The 13,443-nt window shown below is 38.2% G+C and overlaps 1 protein-coding gene and 1 pseudogene across 5 annotated transcripts in view; both read right to left on the bottom strand.

Moving 5' to 3' along the window:
* ELF1 (E74 like ETS transcription factor 1) overlaps positions 1 to 13,443 on the bottom strand; it is a 109,583-nt gene that overhangs the window by 41,712 nt on the left and 54,428 nt on the right. For 4 of the 5 annotated variants that reach the window (XM_029936647.1, XM_029936645.1, XM_029936648.1 and 1 more), the window contains one exon: positions 10,477 to 10,773. In XM_029936647.1, the coding sequence (XP_029792507.1) occupies positions 10,477 to 10,548 (72 nt within the window). In that variant the 5' untranslated portion in view covers positions 10,549 to 10,773. Of the gene's footprint in view, positions 1 to 10,476; positions 10,774 to 11,377; positions 11,461 to 13,443 lie in introns of those variants that run through there. The other variant, XM_029936649.1, reaches the window with a different exon arrangement.
* On the bottom strand, positions 961 to 5,726 carry LOC115289444 (annotated as a pseudogene).

A 13,443-nucleotide genomic window follows, 5' to 3' on the forward strand; every position in this document is an offset into this window, starting at 1 on the left:
ATATATGTTTTATTTCTGTTGGCCCTAGCAGAGATGAGCGTTTCTGAAGAAGCCTAGATTTTCTCTTGCATAGCACCATAAAAAATAGTAAGGTCTAAGTAAAACAGTCTTTTCTCCAGAATTCCCCTATTAAATAATGTTTAAAATTCCACTGCAAATCCCTATGGAATTGATTTGGCTAATTCTAATCTCAGTTTAGGTCTTTCATGACTATTGGATGCCTTTAGTCTTTGCCCAGATTGTTCCTTTTTTCAGCCAGGATAAATTACAACTTGGCCATGTATGTAAAACAGTCACTGAAAGCAATCTTGGTTTTCCTATTAGAACGCTCACTTTAAAAGTTCAAAACATTGGTGGGTTAAGCGGGGGGGCAAGTGTGAACAGCATCAGTTATGAGGTTTAAAAAAAAAGGTAGATTTTTGGTAACTATACTAAATTTTACAAGGTTTAAATGTTTAGTTACAAGGCAACTAGATAATATCATAGCAGTCATATCAGCTTGAGGTTTTAGCCATGCAGATTCTACGTAACTCAAAAAATTTAAGTAAAGCCACAGTTAAAGAGGCAATTCCTCCTTCAAAAGATGAACTTTGACAAGAAATTTATATAAATATGTATGAATCCTAGAATAGAATGAGGCAGACATTCCTGAATATTGGCAATTTACCTACAAAGCCTTTTCCAGAATGGAAAGGTGACACTTGCCAATCCTAGGCAATAACAGAAATTAGAGTCACTCCAAAAAAACTGAACAACTCCAGGTCAAACTATGTCTGAAGAGGGGTGCCTGGGTGGCCCAGCTGGTTAAGCCTCCGACTTCAGCTCAGGTCAAATCTCATGTTCGTGGGTTCGAGCCCCACGTCAGGCTCTGTGCTGACAGCTAGCTCAGAGCCTGGAGCCTGCTTCAGATTCTGTGTCTCCCTCTCTGACCCTCCCCTTCTCATGCTGTCTCTGTCTGTATCAAAAATAAATAAAACATTTAAAAAAAAACTATGTCCGAAGAATCTTAACATATTATAATGTTAAAGGAGAGCGCTCTCCCACAGAATTAGTCTGCCAGATTTTTAAAATTCGGAGTGATAAATGTGTTGGCTTATTCTAAAACCAAGCCAGCAAAGGAAAAAGAAGAAAAAAACCAAGCTGAATGAATTTGTCTAAATGGTACTCAAATTATAAAAACAGACTTAATTACCTAATTTATCCCAAACAATTATTTAATAAAGTATGCAGTGGTCCACACAAACATTAACACCTTTTTTTTTTTTTAGGTCATTCATAACAGCAACTGCCACATTTATTGACCACTTCCTTTGAGCTAGGCTCTTGTTAAATATATAAACACCAAATGCACATAACCTTCTTTCATTTTTGGTGAAGGAAATCAAAGCTTAGTGAAATTTAAAAACTTGTCTGAAGTCACACATCTAGTAAGTGGTGGCTCCTGGTTCCTAGACTGATACTCTGCTACATGTCTCAGACTCTTAATTGACCAGAATTACCAATTTCCAGAATTCAATATTATACATAAATTGTAGGTGGTTGATATTAATGCACATAAATATATCACTTTTTAATAAATCATTTCCCAGGTCGATCTTCAATACTAAATTATTTCTGAATGTGTTCACACATTGGGGCAGGAAGGGGAGGAGATGGGGGAGGAGGTACCAGTTGCTTTTCTAAAGGTAAATGGCAGTTTTTCCTAAATCCCCTTGTTTTTGTTTTTCCCATACCAGGAAATAAAGTGTAATGAGAGAGGTGCCGAGTCAAACAAAACCATAAAAAATATAACAAATATTTAAATTGTCACCTAAAATGTCACCTTTTAGGAGAGGAAAATTCTTCCCTTACTCCAATCCGCACAACTCCAGGCCAACTTCCCGGATCCCTCCTCACATGCTCACTGCTCTTTCTCTCCATGTCTCATTAGGTGAGAACAGATGAAACAGGTAAGCTCATAAATGTATTACTAGTCATTAAAACATAATTCTTCTTTCCAAAAAGATAAAACTGCCCTAATATTGAGGAAAAACCCCCAAAACTCTAAAAAAACTCTGCCTATATTCTAACTTATTTAACATTAGGCATATCAGATTTATGAACCTTATTTAAGGACATCATTTTATTAAATTCACACTCTAACAAATCATTCATGACCAGTTTTCTTTTTACTTTAGTACATCAAAGGGCATTATCTTCATTGTTATTCTCAAAATAGTGTTAAAAGTGACTCTGGCTTGGGGGGGTGGGGTGGGGAAGGGCCAGTAACTCAGTAACCCTATCTGTTCACATAATGACTTATCCTTCCCTTTATGTGTTATGTGCTAAGTAAAACAGAAAGGAGGCAAAAATTTTCAAGATCATGTGGCTAGACTAAGCTATATCAAAGAGGTACTAATTTTCTTATTCACCCAGCAAGGCTGCTCTAGGTGACTAAATACTTTCTGGGAGAACAGAGATGCCCAGTTCCATCCCCAACAAAAAACTGACCAACATGAACTTCATTAAAAAAAAATGAATAGAGGCACCTGGATGGCTTAGTTAGTTAAGAATCTGACTTTTGATCTCGGCTCAGGTTATAACCTCGCAGATTGTGAGTTCAAGCCCCACATCAGGCTCTGCACTGACAATGTGGAGTCTGCTTGGGATTCTTTCTCTCCCTGCCCCTCCCCTGCTCACTCTCTCCAACTCTTTCAAAATAAATAAATAAACTTTAAAAAATAAAATAAAATAAAATAAAATAATGAATATATTTTGAAAAATATACAGAATGGATAAACACAAAGTGGTATACCCAAACAATGGAATATTATTTAGCAATAAAAAAGAATTAAGTACTGATACATGCTACAACATGGATGAACCTTGAAAACATTGTTTAAGTAAAAGAAATCAGTCACAAAAGACCACATACTTCATGATTCGATGTGCACAAAATGTCCCACAACAGGCAAATCCAGAGACAAAAAGGTGATTAGTGGCTGCCACAGTGCAGGAATGGGGAGAATGGGACAGGACTGCTAATGAGTACAGGTTTCTTTTTGGGATAACAAAGACGTTCCATTACTGATTATGGTGATGGATGCAAAGCTCTATTTATATACTAAAAATCACTGAATTGGACAGTTTAAATAGGTGAATTGTATGGTATGTAAATTACATCTCAATAAAGCTGCCTTTTTTTAAGGTAGTACTTGGGTCTATCAGGGCACAAAGATGATCAACCTGCAATTACATTAACAAATTAACTAGAATATATAACATTTTCTTTTTGCTAAAACCATAAATGCAAAGCCTAATTCTTCCACATTTAAAACCACTTTTTAACTACTTGTATGCACTGGTAGCTGACATCATTCAAGATACAAGCTGGGTGACAGTTCCCAGTTTTATCACTCACAAGTCAGTTGCTTCCCTTCTTGAAGCCTCAACGGACTCTTCTGTATAGAAGAAATTAAAGTACCTATTTCATAAGATTGTTGTTAAACTTGAATAGGATAATCCCTGTAAAGTACATAGCACAATGCATAGGACAAAATGCTCAGTAAACACTAATTACTAAAATTTATCACTTAATGTTTCTGGAGTTCTTCTAGTCCACGTCCTATCCTATGCAACGACTTCACCCATATTCATTTTTTTACCTCTTTTAATTGGTCTCCTGCTCTCCAAAGGGTACCCTGCTTCTGTTCTGCCACCTCAACAGCTCAGAACTTTGGTGTCATTGGTCTCAGACACCACTTTGCCATCCATAATCCTGCAAGTGGTGGACAGTTTACAAGGAGTTGCTGCTGTCTAGAGCGTCACCAAGACCGAAATCCTCCCGTCTTCTAGCAGGTAGGTGGTGATATCAGCTTCCAGCTTGACCTTGCTATTCAACAAAGCCTCATACTCCTGGGTCTGGTGCCACCCCTCTGTCCAGGTCTGAGACAGCTCCGACTCCAAGTGCAGCAGGACCCCAACGAGCTGCTCCATCTGCATCATGTAATGGGCCTCCACCTCCCTTGGGCTGTTTTCCAACATCAAGGTTTCTCATCAAGTCCAGGATGATTGCCAAGGACTCAGCTCCAGGAGGATTATCTGAGCTGCTCATATCTCAGTGGTATATGAGGTGGCCATTGTGGGACTCTCCTCAATCCAGTACTTGTCCAGCTCCTCTCGGTTCCTCTGAGCCAGCTCGTCATAGGGCTTGGATGTCTGCCATGATCTTGCTGAGGTCCTGAGATTTGGGGTCATCCAACTCCACGGTCAATCCAGAGTTGACAATTTTGTTTTATAGACCCCTTACTTCCTCCTCATGGTTTCTTCTTCAAGAACAGCTCTTTGGGAGTCTTGATCTCTGATCTCCAGCTGCATTCAAGTACACTGGTGTCATCAATGATTCTGTGGAGCTCATGGATAGCATTCTCCACAGATTGGCACATGGCAAGCTCCATCTCAGACTGACTCTGAAGTCAGCAGCAGCAGGATGGGCACTGTCAATGTGCAGAATGATGCAGGCACTGTCCACAGATTTTGCAAAGATCTGAGCCCTCAGCAAAATGGTCTTAAAAGTACTGCCCAATCTCTGACCTGGGGTCCCTTCTTCTCCAGGTGTTCCCAGATTTTGAACTCCAGTCACTGATTATCAGCCTTGAGGCTCCTCAGCTTCTCTGGGCAGGAGGCCAGGTCATTCAGGTCTTACATGATCTCCTTCTTCCCCTGGATTCCCCCTATGCCAGACCCCTGGTCATCCTGGTGGCCAGGCCTCTGGGCCCCACCATCACCCTATTAGCTGGTGGAGCAGAACACAGAAATCTGAGAGGCAGAGCCCCTGGCGCCTGCACAGACTCTGGCATCCACAATGCTGACCAGCAGGACCTGGTCATTGGGTGACAGCATGGATCTCAGGGACTAATAGTTGGAGGAGAAGTTGGAGTGGGTGGTGAAATTCATGTTGTTTGAGGAGGAACACAAGAGGCCAGGACTCAGGCTTGGGGGACACTTAAAAGAAAATTGCGAAAGAGAGTAATAATAACATCCTATTGCCCTCACCTACTCCTCCTTCATAATAACCATCAGCTTCCTCACTGCCAATAGTTGGCAGGGAGATAAGCCAGGCCAAACACTAGGTCATAAGAAGGGTTGTCCCTTCCCATAACCTGAAGAGGGCTAAAGCCAGCCCTGAAGGCCGATTTAAAGTCGGACTTTTCCCAAATGTAAGCAGGCTTCTATTATGGACTCTGTGGCATAACTCCTTTGATGAAGGTTCCAAATGTACACAAAAGAAAGAAGCAATCCCTGCATGTTAGTTGTACACAAGGCTAAGATTTTAATGGATCTGATAAGTATGATCTGCCAAGATTACAAAAGAAGAGGAAGCAACAGGTAGACTGATTCATATAACCTGGGATAATATATAAGTAACAGAATTCCCTATGTCCATGTAGAGGTTAGTTATCATCACTTCTCCTCTTGGTGCTGGTGCTGATTAAGTTACACACAGAACATTTCAACATCCCTTCTATTCTAATTTTAAGGTACACTTAATCCCTGACCTAACAGAATTTTTTCTAACACAATTCCTAAAAAATGGCCCGTTGGTGTGATCTATATTCTCCACAAAATACAACCTCATTCTCAAGATACAACCACGTCAATGAAGAACCTTGGTGGCTTAGCAGATTAAGCATGTGCCTTGAGCTCAGGTCATCATCTCACAGTTTGTAGGTTGGAACCCTGGGCTGGGCTCTGTGCTGGCAGCTCAAAAACTGGAGCCTGTTTCTGACTCTCTGTCTCTCTGTCTCCCTCTCTGCCCCTCCCTTGTCTGTGCTCTGTCTCTTTCAAAAATGAATAAACATTAAAAAAAATTGGGGGGGAGGGTGCCTGGGCGGCTCAGTCGGTTAAGTATCTTGACTTTGGTTCAGGTCATGATCTCACAGTTTGGGAGTCTGAGCCCCGCAATGGGCTGTGTACTGACAGCTAAGAGCCCAGACGGAGTCTGCTCAGGATTGTGTGTCTCCCTCTCTCTCTCTGCCCCTTCCCCACTCATACCTATCTCTCTCAAAAATAAACACTATAAAAACCTTAAAAATTTTGTTGTAATAAATCAGAAAAAGATACAACCATGACAAAAATTCTCTCTGTAACTTGAAGGAGTCTCCCAAGAAACAGAAAAACTCTGTATGGGGGCGACTGGGTGGCTCAGATGGTTGACTGTCTGACTCTTGATTTTGGCTCAGGTAATGATCCCAGGGTTATGGGATTAAGCCCTGCATCAGGCTCTACACTAAGTGTGGAGCCTGGTTAAGATTCTTTCTCTCTCTCTTTCTCCCTCTGTGCCCCTCTCCTATTCATGCTCTCTCTCTCCCTCTCTCTTTAAATAGATAAATAAAATAAATAAATAAATAAATAGTAAAACTCTGTATGGATATTTATTTATAATCTCAATGATAATTTTTGAAACTTATTTGACATGGTGTTGACTAAACACATACAACAGAACAGTTCTAAAAAGACTCCATGAATATTTCTTTCTGGTCTTGGAATTGTGGTGATATTGGAAAACTGCCCATGCACTGAGAATGTGGATAAACAGGTCCCAGAAAATAGTCAAGAGAGTTTGGAGAACATCACCTCTCATTCAAAAGTCTTCTGCTGTGATAAAGACCATAGCTGAGCACATACATATCCTATATCATTTTACTAACAGGATGAAGATGAGGAAGAAAATCTTTAAGACTCAACTGATAAAGGTATTATGAATGATGTTAAATGCTTTGGGAGATATTTAGGAGAGGGGGGAAAAGTATAAACTCTTTCCTCAAGTAGTTAGCATTTATCTGGGGAAATCAGTAATGTACATATGAAACTTTAATGTGGCAAATAGAAAAATGACAGTAAATGATATAGAAGTGACAGGATAAAATCTGTTAATTTCTGAAGGAATGACTTTAGAATAAATTTCTGGAATAAGTAGATTCTGTCCTAAGGTTTTGAAAGAGATTAGAACTTAAATAGGTAGCAGGCATGAATGTGGGAGATCAAGCAGGAAAGCACTGGACATTATACAGTAGGCTGACAAAGTTAATGTAGTATAAGGAACAAAAGAGCACCAAACAGTCACACTATGAAAAGCTTCTAACCATAAGTTAAGGTGGTTAGACTGATTATGTAGTCAAGGAATCCATTAAAAGTTTAGGTACATTCTATTGTTCCAGAACACTTCTGCTCATTCATTTCTCAGATAACTGGATCTTTCTACAAGATCCACTTTTTTTTTTTAATAGTTTATTGTCAAATTGGTTTCCATATAACACCCAGTGCTCTTCCCCATTACCACCATCTCCCTCCCCATCAACCCTCAGTTCATTTTCAGCATTCAATAGTCTCTCAAGTTTTGCTTCCCTCTTTCTCCCCAACTCTCTTTCCCTCTTCCCCTCCCCCTGGTCCTCCATTAGGTTTCTTCTGTTCTCCTGTTAGACCTATGAGTGCAAACATATGGTTTCTGTCCTTCTCTGCCTGACTTATTTCACTTAGCATGACACCCTCAAGGTCCATCCACTTTCCTACAAATGGCCAGATTTCATTCAAGATCCACTTCTAATGTAACTTCCACAGTGATGCTTTCCCAAAGTTGCAATGCTGTGATTCTAAACACAAAATGGAGAAATACTGGGTATCTTGTTAAAAAGGTGGCAAGGCACTTTTTATCGTTTAGCCTCAAGAAATCAGTGTTCAGAACAAACCAATTTATAACCGAAGAAGGAATGCTGTAAAACCACCTTCTTATATTGTGATAGGATTCTACAAAAATATTTGTTTTCCTTTCCCATGCATGTCACCAAGCTTCTCCCTAGTGAGCTAAGTCTGTTAAGTATAAATAACTATGATTTACTAGGTTCTACTTTTAGAACCAACAACTGAAAAAAGCATATAATGAAAAAAAAGCATATAATGTAATAATATGTCAAAATTATAAAATGCATTAAACTACCAGTTGTTTTTCATTAAACTAACTTCTGGATTATTTGAACCTATAGTCAACTTTCCTTCTCTTTAGAAACTTGTATCCACAACCTTCAGATTTCTTCTTATTCTCATAAATTTCCCAAGCAAACACATCTGTTTAATAGGGTCAAACCAAGGCACCTCCAAATAAAAGCACACTGGGCAATTCAGTACTGACGGTGTTGCTCTCCCACAGAAGTGCTTCATTCTCCACTACGAATATGCCCAGTTTGGAACAGACAGCAAGAAAAGACTTTTAAAAGTGGCTTGTCAGCACCAACAATGTTGGGGTTTCCCTTCCAACACTACCAGTCCCCTAAGCAATTGTGAAAGGACAATGCATGATACAAGGGAAAATGATAAAGGTGTTGGCAACCAACATTAATGGTGTCAGCTGCTTTAGATGACATTTATAATCAGACCATAATACAAAACAGGAAATGTCTTCTAATCTGGTGCCTTCAAACAGTGATTTTATAAAGAACCAACCAAACCAATATAGGATCATAAAACAATTATTTTAAAAGACACAAATACATTTTAACTTTGAAAAGTTAAAATCCCAACAGAGTTTTATATAACTTAAGAAGCTAATTCTAAAATTCATTCAAAACTCTATGCCAATATTTTTAGGCAAGGGAGAGGCAGTATCTTACCAGATGTCAAATCTACAAAATACTACTAATGAAAGCAATGTGGTACTGGCATAATACAAAACAGTTAAATGGAATAAAATAAGAAAATATACTAGAAAGTTCAAAACTAACGTACATGTGGTAATTTAGTATATAGGAGAGGTAGCAGTCTTAGCGTGGAAATCGTAAAATATTCAATAAATCTGAAGGGCCAACATCCTCACTGGTGGGAGAAAATAATTGTCAGAAATCTATACCTCACATTCTATTAAGAAATATATTCCATATGTACTGAGGAGTTAAACACATAAAACACAAGAGAATATAAGCTGATTATTTCAAAATTTGGGGGTGAAGTAGCTTTTGTTCATCTCTATATAGAAGCTCATAAACTAAAAATGTGTAAGAAAAGCTCTTGAATGATTTTATTGGCCTAATTAGGCATCTGGTCCTCTGTCTTCTCGCTTTCCCACTTCTTCTCAGTAGATGCATAGCCTATGGCACCAAAATGGTTCTTGCTTGGGAAGATATTTTCCAGTTCTGGATTCAGCATATCACCCATACTTATTGGAGATACGAAATACTTATTGGAGATAAGAAAGCCCCATTGCATCAAAATCTTTTCAGTAATATAGGAGACTGAATATCTAGATCAGTGATTCAGTTTCTCATGAGTAATTTTCCATGTAACTATTAATATATTTTTAATTGGGACAAAGCAATCCTCTCCCTCAAACTTTTTCCCTTCCTAATCAAAGCTAATCTTGATTTTAAGGCACCTCAATCCAAATTCTCATCTTTTATAGGTTTATTTCTAAATTTTTAAATCTGTCACCTCAATAGACAATACAACAGCAAAAAAAAATTATGTCCTGTCAAAAGAATCAATTTTATTATCTGTAGTAATTATGTTTCTAGATTAAAAGTACGATACGTTATAATTAGCCTATTAATGTGAGATATTTGGGAACAGGCTTTTTTCAGTATGTATATCAACTTATTGGGCATATTTTAAGCCTGCAGGTCCTATAAATACTTTTGCCAGTAAATGGCATCTAACATAGCATCTCTCTCACATCATGTCTTATAGTCCTACATAACCTATTTAAAATGAAGTAAATTATAAAGTCCCAAGAATCCCTAGCATCTCCCCCACCCTGAAGTGGGAGGTGAGGCAGAAGGGCAGGGAGACTAGAATTAACTTAGATCCTTTTCTCAACGCCTCTTGGATCTTCTTTACATTCTACAAAGAGTAATCTGAACATCACTAAACATAAACTAAGTGAAAGCCAATTTGAAATTATTCAGTTCAATCCCCTCATTCAACTAATGATGCAACCTAGATCTAGAGAAGTTAAGTGACTTCCTCAGTATCACGTGCTTTGCACTGAAGTGATGTATGATTGTAGGACTGCTAGTATCTTTCCATCCCCTTGAAAAAACAGCCCAGGATTACAAATACTAAGCAAGCAACTATTACAATCACCAACACTATATTACAAAAAAATTTTACATGTCTTGTTGGTAGGCCCTCTAGAACTTTTCAAAGCACTTCGAAAAGTTAAAGTATTTTATTTACTGTTAAGTCTCATTTTACACTTACACACACACACACCCCTTAATCCCAAAATTACTATTTCCTTGTTCCACACCAAAGCTAAGGATTAAATTATTTCTTAACAAATTAACTAGTAATTAAAATATAAGATCACAATTACCTCCAAATTTTTAGTATCTGTATTATTACATTAATAAGGTTTCTTCTATGGTCTTTTAAAGTAATTTTCTTTTGCAAATGGAAGAATCATAACAATAAATTTATTAAAATCCGATTTTTCTCCGGGTCTCATACCTGCTGTTCATCCTCCATGACGTTACTAGCAAACTCAAATACCAGGTCGTTCTGTTGGACAACAGCAGCCATAATAAAGCATTCCCCTTAGATCCACATGAGAAAAATTCCAGGCAGGTTCAAGTTTGAGGCAGCAGAATCAGTGACCAATTTGAGTAAAAAACCCTCAGCTAAGTCTATGAAGCTACTGTAGACCAGGTTTTCTTTCAGGATGGCGCTACAGGTTTTCTTGGTTCACTGATATTCTCCTCAAACAGGCAGTTTTTCTGAAATTTTTCTTCTTTAGCACTCCTTGGCCTGAAAAACAAAAGCTTAAATTAGTTATGAAAGAGTAGTCGTGCCCACTTAGAATGTAAAAATTAGTACCAAGAACAGTGTCTCCAAAGTATTTTTTATTAATGTTTTTAAACAAAATCAACATGACTGATGAATGCAGGCTTTTTTTTTCTTAAGTTATATAGATATTTGAAGATTTCATTCTTGCTAAGATAAAAATCACCTCTCATTTCTGAAAGTGAAGCCATTCTCCCTCCCTGCCCCAGTTAAACTACAGTTAAAGTACCGAATACTTAAAAAAAAAAAAACAAACCAAACCCAGTCCACACAGCAATAACTAGGGTTGTAACTGCAATAAAGAGCATATAAACTATTTCCTTCTTGCCAGTAACCCAGCAAACCACACAGGAATTGCTACTCCATGAGTAATTTCATATGTATATTTTTGCCTTAGGAGAAACATTCATACAGTATCCCTGTTATGCCTAATATATATAAGAATTTAAAATGTGTCTAATACATTTAAAGTTTAGTAAGTACTATTTTAAGAGCCTTTAAAAATAAGCAGAAATTAAAGCCCACTCTTTGGTTTTGTAAAAGGATTCTGATAAGTAGAATGTTTTACCATGCTTAAGCCTGTCTTCAGTAGCTTCTCTTTTAATGCACTCAAATGTATCCTTATCTCTAGCACAGGCTTGCAAGCAACAGGAAGGAAACGGCACTTGACCACGTCATGGCAAATTAGAACATGCAAAGAACTGCACTTTACAATAGTAGAAAAACAGAAACGCAACTTAAGAGTGAAAACAATTTCAGTGGAGGGAGAAATGCTTAAAAAGTGCCTGCCAACGATGTTTGCCTACTTAAAAAAAAAAGTTACCACTATTAACAAAAGGAAAAAATTTTATCACAACTTTAATACTGCATCACAGGATTATGACTATAAATGTGATGAAAAGACAAAGATTATAAAAATGATCAAATTAAATAACACTTGAAATAGTACTTACAATTTTAATTTTTTTAAGTTTATTTTTATATATACATATATATATAGAGAGAGAGAGAGAGAATAAGAAGGGGAGGGGCATAGAGAGAAGGGGACAGAGGATCTGAAGCCAGCTCTGTGCTGACAGCAGACAGCGCAATATGGGGCTCAAACGCACAAACCGTGACATCTTTACCTGAGTTGAAGTCGGACACTTAACCAACTGAGCCACTCAGGTGCCCCTTTTTAATTTTTTCTTTTTAACCTTTATTCATTTTGAGAGACAGAGACAGCATGAGTGGGGGAGGGGCAGAGAGAGAGGGACACAGAGAATTGGAAGAAGGCTCCAGGAACTAAGCTGTCAGCACAGAACCCAATGTGGGGCTCAAGCTCACGAACTGCAACATCATGACCTGAGCCAAAGCTGAACGCTTAACCAAATGAGACACCCAGGTGCCCCTACAATTTTAAAAAGACAAGTTAGAGAATGAAGCTGAGCTGGTGAATCAGTGTCCCTGAAAACTCAGCATGTGCCAGCTGAGTCAAATACTTCATTTCCTAATTTCAGTAAAGCCAAGTGCCTAGATACCATGGACTTCGGGGGTCATCATGGATAACTGTAACTTTCCTAACTGGGAATCAAAATAAAGTAAGGGTTATGAATTCAATTTAGGTGATACTAAACTGAATTCTAACCCAGCAGTGCCCCAAACCCACTCTGTACCCCACCTCCTTCAATAATGAGGTTCAACTCCAACACTGGGAAAGAACGCATTTTTATTTTTAACACATTCAGGTAGTTTTTGAGCAATGCACCATACCTGGAAGGGAAAAAGTGCTTTGACTTAAATTGATCAGAGACATATAAACATCAGACATACATTTGGCTTTGGACAAATGTTACTTATAATCTTTTCCCTTAAATTATTCTTCTGCACTGGACTTGCCTTCTTAGTGGTCCTCCACACAAACTATATTCCTTCTTGCCTCCCTGCTTAAAATCTAATTATTCTTCATTTCCAGAATACCGCTCCCACCTCAGCACCCATGCACATCTCTCCCAGTCTTTAATACTCAAGTCCCATTTCTTTCACAACCGCCCCCCCAAAACCTCTCTGCCTCCACCTATCTGGATCTCTCTTCAGAAATACAGCACTTATTGCCCACCACATTAGCACTAACTACACACTGTCTCCCATGTGAAAATCATGTCCCGCTAATTCAATTCAATAAATCTTTGAATGTCTATGATTTCTAAAGCAATATGCCAGGAAGCAACATAGAGCAAAACCTCTCTAGGTGAGTAACCATTGTCTAAAATTCCTTCTGTATCTACCATACCTGTGTGCCCACAGTAATAGTAAAAAGGGTTATATTAAAGATACTGCTTAAAAATCTATCATTAGATATTTAAGCTATGTCTGCATATATTACTTATAAAGGATGACTGTCGTACTTTTGATAAAGAGGAAACCATTATCCCAAACTTGAAAAACCACAGTAAGAAATCAAATAAACAGAATCAAGGGATGTTTTCCTGATAACACAAGTTTCTCTCTAAAAGGTCAGATACCAAAGGCCTATTCCAAATCCATTTATTTGTTTTTTTAATGTTTATTATTTTTATTTTTGAGGGGGGGGGGCACAGAATCTTAAGTAGGCTCCAGGCTTTCAGGTGTCTGCACAGAGCCTCATGCGGAGCT

Source organism: Suricata suricatta, chromosome 4, assembly GCF_006229205.1.
Source record: "Suricata suricatta isolate VVHF042 chromosome 4, meerkat_22Aug2017_6uvM2_HiC, whole genome shotgun sequence".
NCBI classification, from domain to species: domain Eukaryota; kingdom Metazoa; phylum Chordata; class Mammalia; order Carnivora; family Herpestidae; genus Suricata; species Suricata suricatta.